We start from the raw sequence: 21,535 nt of genomic DNA, 5'->3' as shown, positions 1-21,535 counted from the left end.
ACTTATCACCACTACTTTGTTATTATTTTTTTATCATTTAATAATTTTGTGTTGCTTTTCTACCAAACACTATTTTTATTTTTTATTATAAATTGAGATAAAATAGATATTAAAAATGACAAATTGTTATAAATTTATATGACCAGGATTTCAAGATTCCAATGTTGTTTAATATTGATGCACAAAGAACTCTAACATGAGGAAATTGTTTTTCTGATATTTTTTAGTATGTTGTTAATAAAGGACTTAAAACTATATTTTATTTGAGATTTTTTTTTTAATTTCATTTAAAAAATATTTATTTATTTTAAATTAAATTAATTAACTTATCTAACCTATTAACTCATGATAACTCGGAATAACCAATATTTTAAAAACTTATGAGGAGATTAAATTAATTTATTTGTTGAGTTAAAATCGAGCTCAAATATTAAAGTTAAGTTACCCATTTTGACATACACACTCTTTATCTTTATTTCAAGCATGTAGGCTTTTGAAACATACTTAACTAACTTTTGGGTGTTTCTCCCTGCACCCCAGCAAATGACTTCCTGCACCCCATCATTTTATCCCTTTTAAGAATACTTCAATAATACTCTTTTCGAAATATTTTCATAACATACTTTCTAGAACAAATTTTTGAATTCTGAATTTAACATTCCAAGAATTAAAAAAATGTGTTTTAAAAAGGATATTCTGGAATAGTTTTTTGTCTTCTGAATTTCCTAATTTAGAAATATAATTTGCTTATAGAACCCTATTTTGGAAAAAAAAATTGTTTACAAAAATTCTATTCCCTAATCACCCAAAATTATCAAGAATAATTCTGGTATTTCAGAAAAAGTACGGTGTGGGAAAAAATGTAGGGGTGCAGAAAGAAATACCCCCAAGTTTTCTACCATTTTCAAATATTGAAACATACTAACCAGCTTCAAAAATAATACGCAGGCTTTTCAAATTAAAATTAACAGGGGCAGAGCTGGGATTTAAACAATTATGAAGGTGCATGGAGACATCTTGAGAGGTGCAAAAGGTAAAAGCCTCCCAACAAGTTCAGCCACCCAGCCGAAAAAACCCAAAAGAGAAAGGAAAATGTGTAAACACGGTGTAACTTTCAAGAGCAACTACCCTTAATTCGCCGGCGAAATTTATGACACGCCGGAAAAGCTGATCGCCGGAATCGTCGTGCTTCGTCGGAGCCTATGAAACCAGAACCGTTCATCTTCTCGAAACGATATCCAATTCCATCGATATTTTCTCGATATTTTCCCTTCTCCACACACAATCGCCATTCCTTCGACGACTCCGTTACGAGATGCAGCGCCGTTTATAGCCACGCGTTCAAATTCCAGCGTCCTGCCACTATTCGGTGGACCCCGCGCCTGGAGAACACGGCTAGCTTTATCGGCTATGTCACGCGCGAGCCGGCGCGTGTTAACTCAAAAACCGGTAACTTAGGAGCTCATACTGTGCTCAGGGTTCGAAGATCCAACCAACCAAATAGCTCCTTTTTCCGGTGCGTTTTTTTTCTCCTGAAATTATCATGATTTTCAATTCGATGAAATTTTCAGTTTTATTAATTTGGTTGGGAGATTGTGACCGAAACTACATTGTGCTGTGCGTTTTGTTTACCAGTGTGCTTCTGATGATGTGGAACAGTGTAGCAGAACTTGCTTTGGAACACTTGAAACCAAATGATTTTATTTATGCTTCAGGTTCTTTGGGGTCTTACACTAAACCTGGTGCAGATGGAATCCCTGGGTTGAATTACAAGGTTATTTACACAGTTATGTATTCATAGTTGCCTGATAACTTATGGGATAATTACTTTAGATATTAGAGCAAACTACATTTATACCCGATGTGATATTGTCTTTTAACGATTGTAGTAGTCAATGTGTTTCTTGGATGCTGATCAGTGTAATGTATTTAAATCAAATAGAGGGGTTAGTTTAGGTGGCAATTTGATGAAATTTGCATCTAGGAATGATTTTTAATTGGATACATAGAGTAAAAATCTTTACGAAATACCATAGGAAACAATATACACGAGTGACAATTGAAATTTTGAAATTTTGAAATGTTGTTACTTGGTCATTTTCTGTTTGTAACCAATAGTAGTCCATCGGTGCAATTTTATCCCTGGATTTTCTGTTTGGGGGACTATTTCATCATAGATTTACTCAGTTTAAAGCATTACTACATATTCTCATGAATCGGGTTTGAACTTTACAGTACGAAGTTCTCTTTGTGTGGCTCTATCCTTTAAATAATAAGTCTTTTGTGATAAATATCTCATTTAGTGTGTGGTTGGATTAGTTTATTTTATGTTCAAAATAGGTTGTACTCAATATCTTTTGAAGAGACATTTTGAAAAGAAACAAGAAACGAAAAAAAGAAAGCAATCCTCTCTTGTAATTTAAGCAAACCCAAAGATGCTATTAGATGGCTAATATCCTCTCGCTCAATAGATTTTCTATCCCCTCTCAATATCATATTGTTAAATGGATATTCCATACCAAAGCACTCCTCCTTTTCCTGTTGTTTCAACGTCTTGAGAATTGCCTCTTAATTAAGTTTTTATGTTCATGTTTTGAAATTCCTATCCTTGAAAATGTATTAATGGTGTTCGTGTGCTCAAATTCCTCACTTATTATCACACTTCTTTTAACCTGCATCCTGTGATATTTTTCCCTCTTTTGTGTGTAAATTTTGCATTTACTTCCCTACAGCTAGATGTGAAGGAGTTCAAATTTGTTACTCAAAGGTGTGGTCGTCAAGGCCACAAGAAGTTAGAATCTGCTGAAGGTATGTTTTGTTGGTTGCTTAAGTTCACACAAATTCCAAGAACTGTTGTTTTTCTTTGATTTTTCATCTTGTTTGGAAGTGCCAAAACATATTTCCCAACTAGGTCAGTAATTAGTGATGTCAAAGAATTAAGACAAATTCTTATTTACAAAGTTTCTAGCACTGGCAATATTTGTTTTCCATTGGTAGAACAAATTTGATTAGTTTTGTAAATCTAGTGAGTGCAGAGGAAAAAGAATCTGCAGAATATCTTATGCATTTTTATGCATATTAAGTAATCACTTTTTTTGGGAAGTAATATTACTAGACGAGGCGTTGTTGTGCACTTCTAGACAGAGAAGTCTGGTGGGCTATATTTTGGGATAAACTATTTTTAAATTTTTGCTTGCACACAGGCTTCTCTTGTTGTTCTTGATTGAGTTGGTTGTACAATTTTTGTGGTTGCTTCATTCATCTTAAACTGATTTATTTCCAATTTTTAATGCATTTTCTTTGTTTCTATTCTCCTTATCATAAACAAAATATAGCCAATGTTGGCACGCAAAATAATCAAAATCGGCTACACCTTTGGCAAGTGTTTTTTGCCAATCCAAATGAGTGGTGGGATCAAAGAAAGCGCAAGTTAAATCCAAAACAGCCTGATTTTAAGAACAAGTATACTGGCGAAGTTCTGTGGCTAAGTACATATGATCCTCCATGGGTTAGAAGACAACTCCAATTGCTAGACTCAAAAATGGCAGGAGGATCAGTAGGTCATCATCATTCTCGTGTCACCAACTGGGTTTATGATGATTAGTCGATATCGATAAAAGACGTTGCATGTGGGTAATGGAACTTATACATGATAGCTTTGTACTTACTCTCACCATTTGGAACGAAATGTACAACAGAGTGATGGTGGCACCATTTATGTAAGAGAAGGGAAATCGCTGATAATGATGATGACCATATTCAATGGGCTCAGCTATAAGAAAGCTTGGCCCAGTTGATAATTACTCAGAAGCCAGAAAGAATGAAAGAGGTAAAGTTGATGACTCGAATTCTTGGTCTAACATGAAAAGCTTGTGATGTGACCAATTTGGTGAAGAAATATTCAAAAATATTTTTGTAGTGTTTTGTTTTAGTTGCTGTATCGGGCTCATAGGCCCGAAACAAGAGCCCGCCACTGATCCTGTGCGGGGGTGCGATGCTCCATCCCTGTGATTTGGACCTTTATGTTTTGGGTTAGGATTTTATAAACACTAATGTAACACTGCTATAACAATTGTTTTTTCATCTCTCTTGTACCAATTTTGATGCTGTGAATTGTTTTCTTGTTAAATTTGTGTTCATTCTTTCAATATACCTGTTGCACATTATTTCTATAAAAAATAAATCATGATAATTTATTGTCAGGTATGGTAAGGTAAACCCGTAATATACCACATTTGTCTATAAACTTGCATCAGTGATAAGAGGTTTCAAATCCTGCAAACTCCTTGTTAAATAGGTTGAGAACTTAAGATGATGTTTGTCAATCCTCAAATGGTGGAAGCTTCACATACTGTTTTTCTTTGATTTCTCAATTGAAGACTTAGGGGTGGAAATGTGTCTTGGTGGATGGTCATCACTTGGAAATTCAATATCATGATCACATATAGTCAACATAGTTTTCTTTGGAGGTGGTTCTACTTTCTGTCCTAGTTGCTTGTTATGAAGTGCTTTTTTTTTTTAAGTTTCCTGAACGTTAGTGCAAATGTAACCTTAAAGTTATCACATTATGAACTCTTGGACGTGGTCGTGTTCAATCCTTTTCAATTGACTTTACCATTATAGTGGATGGTGTTGCTTCAACTGGGAACCAAATGCAAACCTACCTCCCCCCGAAGACAAAGTCGTTAAAAGGAAAAAACATATTCTAGAGAGATTCATAACTTATTTTCAAAATTTAGTTATTCGTTTGTACTGTTACACGATATTCACCAATCATCTATAACATTATTTTCTTAGAACCACACTCACCTGACACGGTTTTCACACGACACAGAATAACATCTATCTGTTACGGGAGTTTCTTCCTGCACCCCGCAATTTTTAAAATTTCAAAATTAGCCTTGATCTTTTATTTGAAAAAGGCACCTGCATTTTTTTTAAATTACGGATTTGTGAATCCGAAATGTAATTTTTTGTATTATGGATTCTGAAATCCAGAAACATACTATGGATCCGCAAATCTAGAAGATTACCGAACTCACTAATCTGGAAGATTTACGGATACATCAATCTGGGAGTTTTGTGAATTCAATATTTTGAAGACAAAACACAAAGTGTGGATTCTCTGTTCCATAAACCTAACAAACGAAACTGTCTGGAATCACAACATATGTACTGCAAAAACGAAAATTCGCAATAAAATCAAAACTATAGATTTGAAAACTAACAAAAATTTACTTACCTTCTTCTCCTAATAGAGAACCGTCAAGACAAATCACCAAACCACCACCAAGAGAGACGTCTTCTTGTGCCAAGAGACGGAGTAGCGCGGTCAATGAGAAAACAATGCGGTCTCTGCTGTGTGTGCAGAGTGCAAAGAAAGAAGAAATAGTAGAATGTGGGTGCTGTGTGCATTTTAGGGTCTTTTACAAAATATTAGGGATAAGTTTGTCTTTGCATGACATTGTGGGGGTGCAAGACGAAAAACGCAGGGTGCAGGAAGAAACTGTCATCTATTGCTATGCCAACCCTAAGGATCTTTTTAAGGGTAAGTTTAATACATTTACTTTTCTGATGCTAACTATATTAATCAATGTTTAGGGGGGTATGCACTTTCGTGTGTGTGCTGCTTAAAAAATGGTTCACCTTAATTTTGACTGCTCCACAATCTAAGGAAAAAAAAAATCATGTTTTGGATATAATTGTGGATTAAATAAAATAAAGTCGATGAGATAAAATAACATTCTCAACTTGCTATTTAGGTATGTTATAATGAAGTGGACTTGTTACTAAAAAAAATGAAAAAAAGATATTGTAATATTGGCATTTGATGAAGGTTTTTTTACATGTACTAACTGTGTTTTATTTATTTTATTGAATTTATCATTTTTCAAAAATAAATTAAAGGTTGATTCTTTCTACTATCTTTTTTTCACAAATATCTTTTTTTCTAAGATAAATAATTTTCAAATACTAAATATACACATATGTCAATAAATATTCCAAATTATACATGATAATGCCCAATCCACCTCATTTTGTTACCTGTATTAAATTATTTTTAATCTTTTAATGTAAAGATGTTTATATTTTTAAATATCATTAAATAATTTATTTATCACCTAATTAATATTATGTATTTACAAGTATGAGTATAAATTTTATTTTATAATTTATTCTAATATTTTTTCCTAAAAGTTCTTTGTTTACTCATTGTAAATAGTAGATAGTATTAATCTTTAGAATTTTCTTTTAATAATTATATCTATGATAAATCTTTCACTTAAATTTAGAATTAAAAAATTATAAAGAATTTTATTTGTTTTCAAGATTTTAAAATGTATGTAGGTTGAGTTGTAAGTTCACAATTATCTAATTATATATGGATCAATTCATTTCAATTTCTATTTTTGATGAACCACATGGGATTCACATTCCCATTCCTATTCAAAATTATTTTTTGTTTTGAAAAAAAAAAAACTAGTTCCATTCACCTTTACCTATATAAATAATGAAAACTTACCCTTCTTCTTTCATACACCCATTTATGGTGTTTAATACATAAATTTCAAATTTACTAATGAAAATTTTGGCAGCAATTATTTTACATGTTCCCTTTATTGGTAGAAATTTTAAAATTCTAATTAATTAGTTAATGCCAGTTATGTATTATGTTATACTATTTATATTAATTATTTACATTTAGATTAATAATTTATATTAATAACTTATATTTAGATTAACTTAGCGTGAGTGATATAATTTAGTAAACTCGTTCAAGGGCTAATAAACACTTTATATGGTCTTAATTAAAAGCTACCAAATTGATTCATTAGGGAATAATAGAATCTATATCTAACAAGTTATACATCACATCAAATAAATAAATAAATAATACAAGAAAGATTGCATTAGAAATAAAGAAACTCATAAAACTAATTATTAAGAGCAACAAAGATTCTTTGACCCCACAAACAGCAACAAAGAAGTGTTTTTAATGTTTAAAGTATTAAAGTATCAATGTTCTATTAATAATCACTAAAGACTCGCTTCTATATACAAACTTTCATGTATTTTTTCCCAATATTTTATAAGGTACCGGACAACAGATGAAGGTTTCAATATTTAATATTTAATTAGTACCGATTAACATGACCAGATTCATTAACTTTAACATAATGTTAACAAAACTAAACATCGATTAAATATTAGGTAATACGTTCTTAATTATGATTTAAAATTTTAATCCGGTCCAATAACAAAGGTCTTTGGTAGTCATATAAATAGTCACAAGTTTTAAGAAAAATATATATTATTATCCCGTATTAATTGCACCGAATACCGAGATCTCACTTGAGTATCGAACTGTCTTTTGCAAGTACCATCCAAATTAGAAGTTTGCGAAGGAGAAAATGACAGAGAGAGTAATGAAGAAACTTAGTAAAATAAATAAAAAAAAGACAAAAAAAAAGAAAAAAAAAAACAATCGACCAAGAAGAAAAGTAATCGTTCTCTCAATTTCTTCCAATATGTAGGAGAACACATAAATATTCCTCTTCATCTCTCTCTATAATTTGCCCTAATATAGTTTTGTGTATATTTAACACTTTACAAAGTTAAATTAAATATTCTATATTGATTTGGTTTGTATAAAATAGGAGGTTCACAAAGGAATTTCAAATAAAACTTTCATCCTCTAGTGATTGATATGGTAATTGGACCTAAATTCCATGGGTCTATAATAAACTCATCACTTTGGACAAAACTTCACATCAATGTCTTTGTAGAATTCAGCAATGGAGTTTGAAGTGTGTGTTTAGGCATCTTCCATGGTGTAGGGTTGGTGAAGGGCACAATGGTCATTGCAGTAGTCAAGTGGTCCTTTGTGGATTGATGACTTATCCTTCAACAATTATGTCTTCCAATAGTTAGTGATAATGCTTTCATTTTATATTTTCTATGTAATGTTAGTGTGCTTTCATTATATTATCATTTTTTGCACAATCAAGAATTTTTATTATGCACCCTCACTTGTCACATCATTCTCATCTCAATTCAACTCAACTCACAAATTCAACTTTTGTGTGGTTGTTATGGAAAATAAATAGTAGTATATGGTCCTATGAGATTAGACAAATTCATAAATAGGGTTAGTTAAAAAAATTGTATAACATTTTCTTGGGTTAGGTTAAAAACTCATTGTATCAATTATAATTGATTTTTTTTATTAAAATAAAATAATTTTAGAATTACATTATTTCATATTATATTTTTGTGTTTTTTATTGTGTGGTTATCAAAATAATATTTTTCTTATTTATATTGTTAGAAAAGAATGGAGTGGAGATATTTTCAAAAAAATATTTTGTTTGATTTAGTTTAAACACAAAATAGATGAGTATTTTTTTTTTCTCATTCAAAATTTGCTCCCTTTATATAGTAGGGGATTTGGAGAGGAAATACATTATTTAAAATATTTTAAAATGAAAATAAATCTATTTATTTGAAATACAAAGTTATAAGTATTTAGAAATAAATTAATTTTTTAAATCTCTTTCATTTCCTCATAAATCAAACATGAAAAGGGTTACTCTCTCTTTTTATTAATATTTCTTTCTTTGCATTAAAACATAATATCTAATTAAATCTATTTTCCCCTTTATTAAATTTTTTTTTTCTTTTTTAAGATTAAACTGGGTATCTACTTATTCTGTTTGGAAAAATTAAACCATCTTGTAGAATGTTGCATCCCTCTTCATTCAAACAGGTAAAAATGTCCTTTTTATCTAGAAAAAATGAAAAGGATGATGATAATTTCACACCATCATAATAATTCCATAAATTATTATTTTATTTATTATTATTATTATTATTTTAATATAATATTTGATTATAAAAATAGTTGTTAAATATATCTAAGTGAGATAGAAAGTGTAAAAGAAGAAAGAAGAAGGACACTTAGTGAGTCATCTTCATTGACAAGTAAACTTTTGGCTAAACATTTTTGCTTTTGGGAAAAAAAAGTTCATGTTGATTTTTGCATGTATGTTATTTGAGACTATTTATTATTATTATTATTATTATACGATTATGCTTAAATTTTTGGATAACTAAGGTTGGATATGAAGTGTATAATGTACTAAACTTATTTTTAAGACCATCCAAATTTAATTATAAATAGAATAATTGTTGATTACCTTTTTATATTCTCATTTTTTTTCTTACTTTTACTTTACAACTTTATTTAAAAATAAAATATTATGTTTAACTAATAAAAATAAAATTTGAAATAAAATAATAATATATTTAATTACAATGAAAATGTAAAAAAATGTTCAATGTCAAAATTATGATTTCCCTAAAAATGAAGTTTTGGAAGTGACTTGTAGAAAGAAGTTAGTTTAGGAAAGAAGAGAGAAATAACTGAAAAGAAAAGAAGGTGTTAAGAATGATTGAGAAAACAGAGGAAAACAGAGCATAAGAGAGTGAGAGTGCGGCGGCTAACACCACAGAATGGCCATCAACGACTTCTTCGCCGGCGAGATTGCGACGGAGCTTCTGAAAATGCTCATCAGCATCTCTCGGAAGTCGCTCCTCTGCCGCGCCAGCGCCGACCAGCTCATCACCTACATACACGAGCTCCTCCCCACCATCGAGGAGATTAAGTACTCTGGCGTCGAGCTCCCCGCCCTGCGCCAGTCCCAGCTCCACCGTCTATCGGAGCTTCTCCGGTCCGGCGTGGAGCTCTCCCACAAGGTCCTGGCCTCCAGCCGCTGGAACGTCTACCGCAACCTCCACCTCGCCAAGAAGATGGACAAGCTCGAGAAGACCGTCTCAAAATTCCTCCTCGGCCCCATGCAGGCCCACATCCTCGCCGACGTCCACCACACGCGCTTCGAGATGGCCGAGCGCTTCGACCGCGTTGACAACTCCGTCCGCCACCTCGAACAGTACTTCGAGAACATTAAGATTGGTGTCGGCGGCGGCGGCTGGGTTGAGGAGGCTGTGAGGAGTGTGAATGAGGATGTTGTTGATGGCAACGCCGCTGTGGGGTTGGGGTTCGGGAAGATTAAGGTAAGGGAGATGGTTGTCGGGAGGGAGGATCTCTGGGTTGTCGGGATTTCTGGGATTGGCGGCTCCGGGAAGACCACTCTTGCTAGAGAGGTCTGCAAAGATGAACAAGTTAAATGTGAGTTCATCTCGTGGAGTAAAGTTCCTTAATTTTAAGCTCATGAAAGTTACTTATGATCAAAATCAGAGTTTTTCTTCGTAATTCGTGCAATATGACCAAGATGAAATTTTAGTTCTAATTAGAAAATAATGAAAAAAAAAACTTGCATATAGTTTTATTAAGCCTAACTCAACCTCATAGGCTGATGTTGAATTAGGTTAAAGTCCACTTCTTAATATGGTACCAAAGTCATTTAAAGCTTATTCAATCGAGTGTTTGGTGGGCTTATCAGACCACCCTTATCGAACTATCCATAATGTTGTTCCACGCACGAGTTGTCACTCTCGACGTGAAGAGGTGTTGGAGATCCTACATCGACTAGAGATGAGGATGGTATATAAGTAGGTGCAAATTTCACCTTATAAGCCGGTTTTGTGAGGTTTAGTTAGACTTAAAGTCCATTTTTGAATAAGTTATGTATATGTGATTGGTTTGTAGTATCGAATTAGATGTCAGAAGAATAGATAATGGGACTTGGTGTGAGAAAATGGAGTTTATGAAGTGATGGTTCTTGCTTAGTTTTTTTGCTTATTTTGGAAAGTTGTTTGACATTTTTTTGCAGGTTATTTCAGGGAGAGGATTTTGTTCCTGACAGTGTCGCAGTCTCCAAACGTGGAGCAACTAAGGACAAAGATTTGGGGGTATATTATGGGCAACGAGAGATTGGATGCGAACTATGTGGTTCCACAGTTAATGCCGCAGTTTGAGAGCAAAAGCGAAGCAGCTCGAACTCTGATTGTTCTGGATGATGTGTGGACACTCTCTGTGGTGGAGCAGCTTGTGTGTAGAATACCTGGTTGCAAGTTTCTTGTGGTGTCCAGAACTAAATTCCAAACGGTGTTGTTGAGTTATGAAGTGGAATTGCTGAGTGAAGAGGATGCCCTGTCTTTGTTCTGTCACCATGCTTTTGGCCAGAAATCAATCCCTTTAGCTGCTAATCAGAATTTGGTGAATCAGGTAATGTGTGGTTTGTAATTGTAAACCCTGCAACTGCATGCTGATTAATAGCATGTTTGGATTCCCATTAGATGATGCAGAATCATGTTAAATACCATCTAAAAGATTTTAGGTGAATGTACACATGGTTGTTTCTATGTTAAGAAATTATTTTAGTTCCAAAAATTGAAGCAACTTTAGTGACTAAATAAGTATAGTGCTATGTACTTAATTTTTGTTTCTTGTGTCTAATGGCAAATAGGTTGTCACTGAATGTGGAAGGCTTCCTTTGGCTCTTAAGGTGATTGGAGCTTCATTGCGAGATCAAACTGAGATGTTTTGGTTAAGTGTTAAAAACAGGTTATCTCAAGGCCAAAGTATTGGGGAATCCCACGAAATCAATCTGATTGAAAGAATGGCAATCAGTATCAATTACCTTCCAGAAAAAGTTAAGGAATGCTTCTTGGACCTGTGTTCATTTCCTGAGGATAAACAAATCCCTTTGGATGCTCTCATCAATATGTGGGTGGAAATTCATGATATTCCTGAAACAGAAGCTTATGCCATTGTTGTTGAGCTTTCCAACAAAAATCTTATCACCTTAATGAAAGAGCCTCGGTATGCAACATGAAAAATCTTCTTAACTGATTTCATTAGCTGTTTTTCTTGTTTTTCCTGTTGGAATAAGAAAAAGGGTCACTCTAACACCCTTTTGAACTACCAGAGCTGGAGGCATGTATAGCAGTTGCTTTGAGATCTATGTTACTCAACATGATATACTCAGAAACCTTGCCCTCAATTTGAGCAACCGTGCTACAATTAATGATCGCCGGCGATTAGTAATGCCGAAAAGAGAAAATGGAATTCCTAAAGAGTGGTTGAGATACAAGCACAAGCCATTTGAGGCTCAAATTGTTTCAATTCATACAGGTATATCCCAAATACTCTTTAAAATGGCTTTTATTATCATTGTTATGGGTGGGTTTGATGTTTGACACTTGGGTGTTTGGTTTGGTTTACTTAAGTTTGTTGGCAAAGACTGAGTTTAGTTGTTGGACTTTTGTGTCTTGTCTTGAGAATGTGTTCCTTTGAAGGATTGATGTAATTATATATTGATGTACTTTTGCTATGGTATGTTAATGTGGCTGATGTGTTGTAATGTCTGTGGGATCCCCAACTGGTAGGGGATAAGAAGCTTGTGTTGGAATTATTTGTATAAGCGTTGGGATACTCGCGAAGTGTCTCATTTTAATTTATTTATTCTTTGCTGATTAAAAAAAATTTATTATCTATATTATTATTTTATCTTTTCTTGCTTCTCTTGTTCTTTTTTGTGATGAATTTCACATTGCAGGTGAAATGAAAGAGGTGGACTGGTGTAATCTGGAATTTCCAAAGGCAGAAGTTTTGATCATTAACCTCACATCCTCTGAGTACTTCTTACCTCACTTCATCAATAGAATGCCAAATTTGAGGGCATTGATAATAATAAACTACAGTGCAAAATATGCTTGCCTTCACAACATTTCAGTTTTCAAGAACTTGTCCAACTTGAGGAGCCTCTGGCTTGAAAAAGTTTCCACCCCAGAGCTATCAGGCACTGTCTTGGAAAACTTGGGAAAATTATTTGTTGTTCTCTGCAAGATTAACAACAGTTTGGATGAAAAAGAGGTAGCCAAAGTCTTCCCAAACCTCTTTGACCTCACTCTTGATCATTGTGATGATCTAACCCAATTGCCCTCAAGCATTTGTGGAATGAACTCACTTCAAAACTTGAGTCTCACCAACTGCCACAATTTGACTCAATTACCTCTTGAACTAGGAAAGCTAAAATCTCTAGAGATCCTTCGTTTATATGCTTGCCCTGATTTGAAAACACTTCCTAATAGCATATGTGGCATGAAGAGATTGAAGTACATTGACATTTCTCAATGTGTGAACCTCACATGCTTCCCTGAAGAGATTGGTGGACTAGTAAGCTTGGAGAAGATTGACATGAGGGAATGTTCCATGATCAGAAATATACCAAAGTCTGTGTTGTCACTGCAGTCTCTGCAACTTGTGATTTGTGATGAAGAGGTATCTGGGATTTGGAAAGAGGTTGAGAAGGCCAAGCCTAATGTGCATATTCAAGTATCAGAACCCTACTTTGACTTGAACTGGCTTAAAGAGTGACTCATGTGTCTTACTTTCCAATTTGATGTGAAAAATTGTACATAACTTCTATTTCAAATGGAAATTATCTTTCTGCAAAAACCAAATTCCCCTAATGCTCAAAATCATGCCACCAGTTTCGCTTGTCTGAATGAAATACCATCGACACCATCGCATCTAAAGAAGACTAATAAGATTAATAAATGATAAAAAACATTAAGTAATACATTTTTAATTATGGATCACATTTTTAATCCGATTCAATAATAAGATCCATAGTAATCACATAGTCTAAGAATTAGGTGCGTCATCATCCAATATTAAATACAACTAAGTGTTGAGTACCGAAATTTCACTTGAATGGCAAAGTGCCTTTTGCATGTATTATTCGAACTCGATGTTCACGGAGACACAAAGAAAAAAAAGGTGGGGAGAGCCAAGGAATTCATTCGAAGAAAGGAAGAGTAAACCGACCGACTAAAGAGGAAGACAATCGTTCACTTGATTTCAACCCCTTCCATAATAAAATAGAAATATTTAAGTAATTATATTTAAGTAAGAGCTTAGATATAGGAATATTTAAGTGATTATATAAAATTGAGTGAATAATTTTGTTTTTACTGGAAAAATATCTCTCTTGTCGGAAAAATGGTACGAATATTATCTTATTATTATTGTATAAGGTAATTGAAATTTATGTTGATAGAAACAAAGAAGGGCGCCCCAAAAGAGAACTTTCGTGGAAATGCATAAAGTGCGATTATAATTTGTCTTTATATAAATAATGTGTGACTTTAATCACTCAACTTTTTCTACAGCAGTTTTTATTTTTAAATTAAAAAGGTAAATTTGATGTAAAAATAAAATAAAGTTTCCATGTGACCTTGTTATTAGAAAAGTGAAAATGATAAGGCGATCAAAGATTTGATCCTAAATTTGTTTCCAGTTTGACAAAACATTTTGGTACTGAGAGTCTCTATCAATATCATTCATGATTGGAAATAAATACCAATGGGGTGCATGAATTAGGTCAAAATTACACATTTGAGTCCCTGCCCTCATCGTTGAAAATGAAATAAACATTATTATCTTTTGAATTTCAAGACAGAAGTAACATCACTTTTCTAAAAAAATAATTTTGAAGATAAAAAGAGACATGGATTACATAATTTATCATAATAATAAATAGAAGTAGCAAATGATTATACGTAATTACACATACTCATTATATGTTTAAATAATGGAAAGAATTATCATAATTTCTCTTTTAATCTAATTTTAATGGTTACTATTCTAATCTAAGTACAATCAATCAATAATATTTTTGAATTCCGTAATGGTTTATTTTTTTTTCTATCAGTTAAGGGAAAAATGTATATTTAAACTGATTTTATCTTTGACTCCTAAACGACGTGATGCTATATTCATCAGGATTAATCACCGCATCTAAGGTATTGTTTGCTTAAGGAAGAAATGTGTATTTAAATTGATTTTATCTTCAACTCCTAAACGATGTAATATTATATTCACCAAGATTAATCACCGCATCCGAGATATTGTTTGTTTTGAAAATCGGTGTTTCACGATTTTATCTTCGAGATGACTTTTAAAGATAAAACCGTAACAAAATTCAAAAATTTTAAAACAAACAATTCCTTAAAAATGTGATTGCTCTTAACAATGATATCACAACGGACTTGAGATCAAACACTTACAAGTAAAAAATTTCACACTAAGTTAATATAAATAAAATGAATTACATTAATTATTTTTTTACAAAATATAAAACCAAATTAATAATAATGAAAAAAAAAAACTTATTTAACAATAAATAGTCCAAGTTACTAAACATAACAAAGTACGAGAGTTAACTAACTGTTTGTGGTGTTGGTAACGTCACGTGTGGCTGGACACTGTTGGTGCAGTGAGAGAGTTGAGAAACCATGATTAGCAGTTGAAGGACAACATCGTCATTTCCAAAGCCATCAAGTGCTGACTCCTATAATAGCAATAAAGAAGGAAGAAAGAGAGAAGAAGAAGAGCACCACCATGGCTCTCACGGAACTCTTCACCGGAGAGATAGCCTCCGATCTCTGGAAAATGCTCATCACAATTTCCCGAAAGGCCCTGCGCTGCAAATCGAGCGCCGAGCAACTCATCACCTACGTGCGCGAGATTCTTCCCACCATCGAGGAAGTCAAGTACTCCGGCGTGGAGCTTCCGGCGCCGAGGCAGTCGCAGCTGGACCGCCTCTCGGAGATTCTGCGCTCCGGCGTGGAGCTTTCGCACCAGGCGCTCTCCTCCAGCCGCTGGAACGTGTACCGGAACTTCCAGCTGGCGAAGAAGATGGAGAAGCTGGAGAAGCATGTGACGAGGTTTCTGCAGATTCCGATGCAGGCGCACATACTCGCTGATGTGCATCACGTGCGGTTCGAGATGGCGGAGCGGTTCGACCGGGTGGAGGCGTCGAACCGGCGCATGGAGCGGTTTCTCGGCGAGATGAAGATCGGAGTGAACGGGGGTGGGTGGGTGGAGGAGGCTGTGAAGAGCATGCAGGAAGATGAGACGTGGGTGGAAGGGTGTAACGGGAATAACGGTTTCGGGGTTGGGTTGGACTTCGGGAAGAACAAGGTTATGGAGATGGTTTTCTCCAGGAATGATGCTGATTGGATTGTCGGGATTTGTGGGATTGGTGGCTCCGGGAAAACCACCCTCGCCAGAGAGCTTCTCAGAGATGACCAAGTCCGATGTAAGTCCACCTTCACTCATCATCAAAACAGAGTTTTTTTTTTGTTCGTGGTAATGTGAATGCAGCTGATGGAACACTGAATTAGTTGTTTCAGTTAAAAAGTGATTCGCATGAATCAACTGACACAGAATTGTTTCAGTTTGAAAAGGGGTTTGCGTGAATCAACTGACACAGACTTGTTTCAGTTTTTAACAAGTAATTCTCGTGAATCAATTGATACAAAATTGTTTGAGTTTAATAAGTGGTCTTGAGCAGGATTAGTCCGTGAAAAATACTTTTTTTATTATAAAAGCTTTCATGTATGTTAGGTATCACTATGCAAACATCTTAGTTAGACTAACATATCAAATAACAATAATAATCAGTGAAAAATACTTTTAGTCATGTGTTAGTTTCATGTTTGATGACAACTGCAATTGTTGCAGTTGTGGTTTTTTGTTTAATGGTAATCAACAAATCTTATCCTTGTATATATGTGTATTAACTGATTTAGATGTGACAAGACTGCAGTTTTATAACTCGGAATGGGTGAATGAATGCATTTGTTGTTATTTGTTTAATCTGTATTTGTGAGAGAAAGTGTTTCAAGAGTGTAATAGTTGGTTTTTGCAGGTTATTTCAAGGACAGGATTTTGTTTTTGGCCGTGTCACAGTCTCCGAATGTGGAGCAGCTGAGAGCGAGGATCTGGGCACACATCATGGGCAACCAAGGCTTCAATGGAGATTACGTGGTTCCACAAAGGATGCCACAGTTTGAGTGCAAAGGGGAAGCTCAAGTTCTTGTTGTTCTTGATGATGTGTGGTCACTCTCCGTGCTAGAGCAGCTTGTGTGGAAAATTCCTGGCTGCAAATACCTTGTGGTGTCTCGATTCAGATTCCCAACATTTTTTAGTGCCACTTATCATGTGGAATTGCTGGGTGAAGAGGATGCCCTCTCTTTGTTTTGCCACCATGCTTTTGGACAGAAGTCAATTCCTTTGGGTGCTAATGTGAGTTTGGTGAAGCAGGTAATGGTTGGAATTGAAGTTGTGAACTTTGTCCCTGACTATTGATTAAGTTTTCAAACCAGAATCCTGTGATATATGAAGTTAGCTTACCTTCTCTCTTGTTTTGTGTTTGTAACAACAGGTTGTGGCTGAGTGTGGAAAGCTTCCTCTGGCACTGAAGGTGATTGGAGCTTCTTTGCGTGACCAGAACGAAATGTTTTGGTTGAGTGTTAAGAGTAATCTGTCTCAGGGTCACAGCATTGGTGAGTCCTATGAAATCAATCTGATTGATAGAATGGCAATTAGTACTGAATACCTGCCAGAAAAGATCAAGGAGTGCTTCTTGGACCTGTGCGCTTTTCCTGAGGATAGAAAGATCCCTCTAGAAATTCTGATCAATATGTGGGTTGAAATCCATGACATTCGCGAGGCAGAAGGATATGCCATTGTGGTTGAGCTTTCCAACAAGAACCTTCTAACCTTAGTGAAAGAAGCACGGTATGCAAATCGCAAACATGCATTTCAACACGTTTAATGTGTTCATTTCATTTATCTCTTATCAAAATAACCATTATTCTAATACCCTTTTGGCCATTTTTAATTTTTCAGTGCCGGGGGCATGTATAGCAGTTCCTTTGAGATTTCTGTGACTCAACATGATACACTGAGAGACCTTGCTCTTATTTTGAGCAAGCGTGGGAGCATTCAAGAACACCGAAGGTTAGTTATGGCTCAACGAGAAGAAAATGGACTACTCCCCAAAGAATGGTCAAGATACCAGAACCGACCCTTTGAAGCTCAGATTGTTTCAATCAACACAGGTATGTATTATAAATCAACACAGGTATCAATGTCTCTCAAGCACTCTTAATATTTTCTGTCTCGTTGTGTGATGAATTTGACATTGCAGGTGAAATGACAGAAATGGATTGGTATGAACTGGATTTTCCCAAGGCTGAAGTGTTGATTATCAACTTCACGTCCAGTGATTACTTTTTACCTCCCTTCATCCGCAAGATGCCAAATTTGAGGGCATTGATAATAATAAACTACAGTACCTCATATGCCCGCCTTCACAATGTTTCAGTTCTTAGGAATTTGACCAACTTGAGGAGTCTCTGGCTTGAAAAGGTTTCCACCCCTCAGTTGTCAGGCACTGTCCTGCAAAACTTGGGCAAACTATTCATAGTCCTCTGCCAGATTAACAATAGTTTGGATGGGAAACAGTTCCCTAACCTCTCTGAGCTCACTCTTGATCACTGTGCTGATCTAACCTACTTGCCCTCAAGCATTTGTGGAATAAAGTCACTCCGAAACATGAGCCTCACAGACTGCCACAATTTATCTCAACTACCTGTTGAATTTGGCAAACTAAAATCTCTAGAGATCCTCCGTTTATATGCTTGTCCATACCTAGAAACACTTCCTCCTACCATGTGTGACATGAAGAAATTGAAGTATATTGACATTTCTCAGTGTACTAACCTCACCTGCTTCCCTAATGACATTGGTAGATTAGCAAGTTTAGAGAAGATTGACATGAGAGAATGCCCCATGATTAGGCATTTACCAAAGTCAGCAGTGTCACTACAATCTCTGCAGCTTGTGATTTGTGATGAGGAGTTGTATGGTACATGGAGAGATGTTGTTGAGATGGCCAAGTCAAATGTCCTTATTCAAGTACGAGAACCACAATTTGATCTGTGCTGGCTTCAAGAATGAAGTATTACTTCCCCCAATTCATTGTATATACTTGTTCATAGTATCTATTCTGAAAAGGAAATTTTCTTCTTCCAAAAGTCATGGTATGGCACAATCTTTTCACTAGTCTGAAGCACCATAACAACCATTCTTATTTCAGACGCCATAGATTCCTAGAATTGCTGCTGGTATTAGGCAGTGATAAGGTTGTTTTTACTTTAGTTAGATGACAAACAAAAAGTTTCAATTTCTAAAACCATCAATGTTTGAGATAAGTTAAACAAGATTATACATACAAATACTGGGGGCGGCTAGAAAATAATGAAAATGGAAAAGACAGATTTCCAAATGGAATTGCTTTTCCCATTTGTGTTGGAAAGTTGAGACCATAATGTTGGAATTTTGAGGCCTCCATCGTTATCTATGTACATGTACAATGTACATGTGCGACCAGTTCCTATCACATGCCTCCACCCAAAGGCCATGTTCTAGAGTTAGATGGGAAAACGCGTAAAGAGAAGCACAAAAACAAAAACTGAAAGCAACCTTTGGATTTTAGTTCACCACAGTAGCTGCTGTCATGTGTCTACCTTGAAGCTTCCTTGCCCCATTTCTTATCTATCTTCTTTCTCACTGTTGCTGTTTTGGTCAATGTCTTTCTTTGATTATTTATCTTCACTCATTGTTCATCCTTATATAGTGCAAGTCAAAAGTCGACATCAGCATCATCATCATCAAAACTACTAAATATTTTTGGCATCAACTTTGTCTAACTCTCAAAGACACTTATACCCTTGTGTATGAGTAGTCTCAAACAATTTTTACCATAGAATAAGAACCATAACAGAGGCATTGTTTGTCAAATCAAAACAATATCTTTTACTCTTCTATACTTAGATAATAAAAAATTCTCAATTTCTTTAATCATTTAACCAATAAGGAGTATATTAAAAGATTTATAAAATATTAAAAAAAAATCAAGTTTATGATTACTCATATTTTTCGTTAAAGAAATTCGTGTGTTGATAAGTTGACTAATTTAAGATTTTTTTTTATACAGAATCATTTCATTGGTATAATAGAGTTCTATCTAATCTCTTCTTATAATTCTAGGTATAGTCTAAATTTTGATTTAATCTTTTCATATTTCTTTTATTTTTTTTATAATTCTTTCATGATTGTTGTTACTTAAGATGTCAAGTTAACTCAGATGTCAAGTTACACAATAATACCTAACATGAAGGCTTTTATAAAAAAAATTATAAAATATATTTTGCTAATTATCTAATTTTTAGAGAAAAAAAAGTAAAATGGTTTATTTTATGCTTTAGTTATATTTTCATTAATGAATAACACAAATTTTCTTAAATACTTTCTTAAATTCTGTTTGGTTTTCATGAGAAAGTAAACGATTTGATTAAAACATGAATTTAAAATTATTTATCAACGTTTTCTTTCTTCTAAGTTGATATTATGTTATTTAAAAATAAGTGGCTAACGTTCATTTGAGAAGTTACAATGACAAATATCTTCATAAAATTTTCCAAATAATTTTTATTTCTTAGGGTAGCCTTACGCCATGCTTATGTCTGATGCATGATGCATCTAGGACAAATATATCAATCCATAAACAGTGACACAATTGACATGAAAAATAAATAATCACCACTCAATTTATTGATTTTTCTTTCATCCTATTAGGGTGATAGATACACTGATTATACTGAATTTTTAAATTGAATATAAATTATTTTAGTCAGGTTATTTTTTTAGAGTAAGACTTTATTAAATGATTATGATCTGACCAATAATCAGATCTAAAACTTAATATATAAATAAAACATATGAATTTGAACATTATATGTCAGATTTACCATATCTTTTTTAAATTTACTATGTTTATAGTCAAAAGTTTCACAACCTTTTCTACTTTACAAGAAAGTGGCAATATTATGACACCAAAAAAAAACATTCACACAAATATTCATTTTTGTTTATTTATTTTAATTTAAATTCGTATACATATTATTAATTGTTTTTTTAGGGTGTCAAACTATTATTTAAACAAGACCAAACAAAGAAAAAAATAGTATGTAGAGAAACAAATAGATTATAAATAGATAAAGGTTTAGACTTAAGAACAACAATAATAACACTGTTACTGATACAATAGTATACTCTATTACAAGTCTTTGATTAGAACATCAGCATCATCCAACTTTGTGATGAACAAAATCTACCCTCTCAAAGTCAACTTTTGCACTAAAGAAACTACAATATAAAGAATTGGAATAAATTGCACTCTCCTGCAGTAAAAAAAAATGCTCATTACATTTTTCTCTGCTGCTATTATGAAATACACATTCTTTTTACTTGAAAGATGAATATCTTACAATTAAGTCTATTCTGATGTAGATGAAATTATTAGAGATTTTTCCTCACAACAGTTCTCAACAAAGTTAGCAGTAAGTTTTTCAACAACTTTGAAAACTCAGAACAAAACACAGAACACATACATGAAGCTTTAAAAGCAACACAATACAAGTATTTAACACTTTATTAACTCATGACATACTGAAACCAATAACAAAATGTTTCAAGATTAGTTATTGGTTATTCTAAGACTTTAGAAAAAGCACAACATCATTCATAGGGGAAAGGAAACACATTAACAATTATTCACTACTGTTAAGTTCATCCCTATTATAAAGGGCTAAACTGCAACTCATTTATCTCCTAAAAAAATTAAAGAGTATTTTAAATAAAAGGAGAAAAGTAA

The 21,535-nt window shown here is 33.8% G+C and overlaps 3 protein-coding genes across 4 annotated transcripts; all 3 read left to right on the top strand.

The window, feature by feature from the left end:
• The first annotated feature begins 1,076 nt into the window (after window positions 1-1,076).
• Window positions 1,077-4,129, top strand: LOC137816466 (protein OSB1, mitochondrial-like). 2 transcript variants are annotated; one of them, XM_068619606.1, is made up of 4 exons: window positions 1,077-1,516; window positions 1,636-1,774; window positions 2,733-2,808; window positions 3,336-4,129. In XM_068619606.1, exons 1-4 carry the CDS (start codon window positions 1,203-1,205, stop codon window positions 3,602-3,604), a joined length of 798 nt encoding a protein of 265 aa, XP_068475707.1. In that variant the 5' UTR covers window positions 1,077-1,202; the 3' UTR covers window positions 3,605-4,129. The 2 variants fall into 2 exon arrangements, with proteins under 2 accessions (XP_068475707.1, XP_068475706.1); XM_068619605.1 differs by having other exon boundaries at window positions 1,078-1,516; window positions 1,636-1,786.
• Window positions 4,130-9,336: 5,207 nt separating this feature from the next.
• LOC137816465 (probable disease resistance protein At4g33300) lies at window positions 9,337-13,427 on the top strand. Its single transcript, XM_068619604.1, has 5 exons — window positions 9,337-10,188; window positions 10,793-11,187; window positions 11,429-11,784; window positions 11,891-12,096; window positions 12,521-13,427. The coding sequence occupies exons 1-5, from the start codon at window positions 9,513-9,515 to the stop codon at window positions 13,339-13,341; spliced, it is 2,454 nt and encodes an 817-aa protein (XP_068475705.1). The 5' UTR covers window positions 9,337-9,512; the 3' UTR covers window positions 13,342-13,427.
• A 1,748-nt stretch (window positions 13,428-15,175) lies between these two features.
• On the top strand, window positions 15,176-18,854 carry LOC137816463 (probable disease resistance protein At4g33300). The gene is made up of 5 exons (XM_068619603.1): window positions 15,176-16,069; window positions 16,682-17,076; window positions 17,198-17,553; window positions 17,665-17,876; window positions 17,966-18,854. The coding sequence occupies exons 1-5, from the start codon at window positions 15,370-15,372 to the stop codon at window positions 18,775-18,777; spliced, it is 2,475 nt and encodes an 824-aa protein (XP_068475704.1). The 5' UTR covers window positions 15,176-15,369; the 3' UTR covers window positions 18,778-18,854.
• Window positions 18,855-21,535: the final 2,681 nt, after the last annotated feature.

Source organism: Phaseolus vulgaris, chromosome 1 (assembly GCF_000499845.2).
Source record: "Phaseolus vulgaris cultivar G19833 chromosome 1, P. vulgaris v2.0, whole genome shotgun sequence".
Lineage (NCBI taxonomy): Eukaryota > Viridiplantae > Streptophyta > Magnoliopsida > Fabales > Fabaceae > Phaseolus > Phaseolus vulgaris.
This window is presented reverse-complemented; position numbering and strand designations above follow the sequence as displayed.

Coding starts and splice junctions, on each gene's coding strand:
- LOC137816463 (XM_068619603.1), top strand. CDS start 15,370: ATGGCTCTCACGGAACTCTTCACCGGAGAGATAGCCTCCGATCTCTGG. Junction 16,070..16,681: donor CAGAGATGACCAAGTCCGAT/GTAAGTCCACCT, acceptor TGGTTTTTGCAG/GTTATTTCAAGGACAGGATT. Junction 17,077..17,197: donor ATGTGAGTTTGGTGAAGCAG/GTAATGGTTGGA, acceptor TTGTAACAACAG/GTTGTGGCTGAGTGTGGAAA.
- LOC137816466 (XM_068619605.1), top strand. CDS start 1,203: ATGAAACCAGAACCGTTCATCTTCTCGAAACGATATCCAATTCCATCG. Junction 1,517..1,635: donor CCAAATAGCTCCTTTTTCCG/GTGCGTTTTTTT, acceptor TTTGTTTACCAG/TGTGCTTCTGATGATGTGGA. Junction 1,787..2,732: donor ATTACAAGGTTATTTACACA/GTTATGTATTCA, acceptor ACTTCCCTACAG/CTAGATGTGAAGGAGTTCAA.
- LOC137816465 (XM_068619604.1), top strand. CDS start 9,513: ATGGCCATCAACGACTTCTTCGCCGGCGAGATTGCGACGGAGCTTCTG. Junction 11,188..11,428: donor ATCAGAATTTGGTGAATCAG/GTAATGTGTGGT, acceptor AATGGCAAATAG/GTTGTCACTGAATGTGGAAG. Junction 11,785..11,890: donor ACCTTAATGAAAGAGCCTCG/GTATGCAACATG, acceptor TTGAACTACCAG/AGCTGGAGGCATGTATAGCA.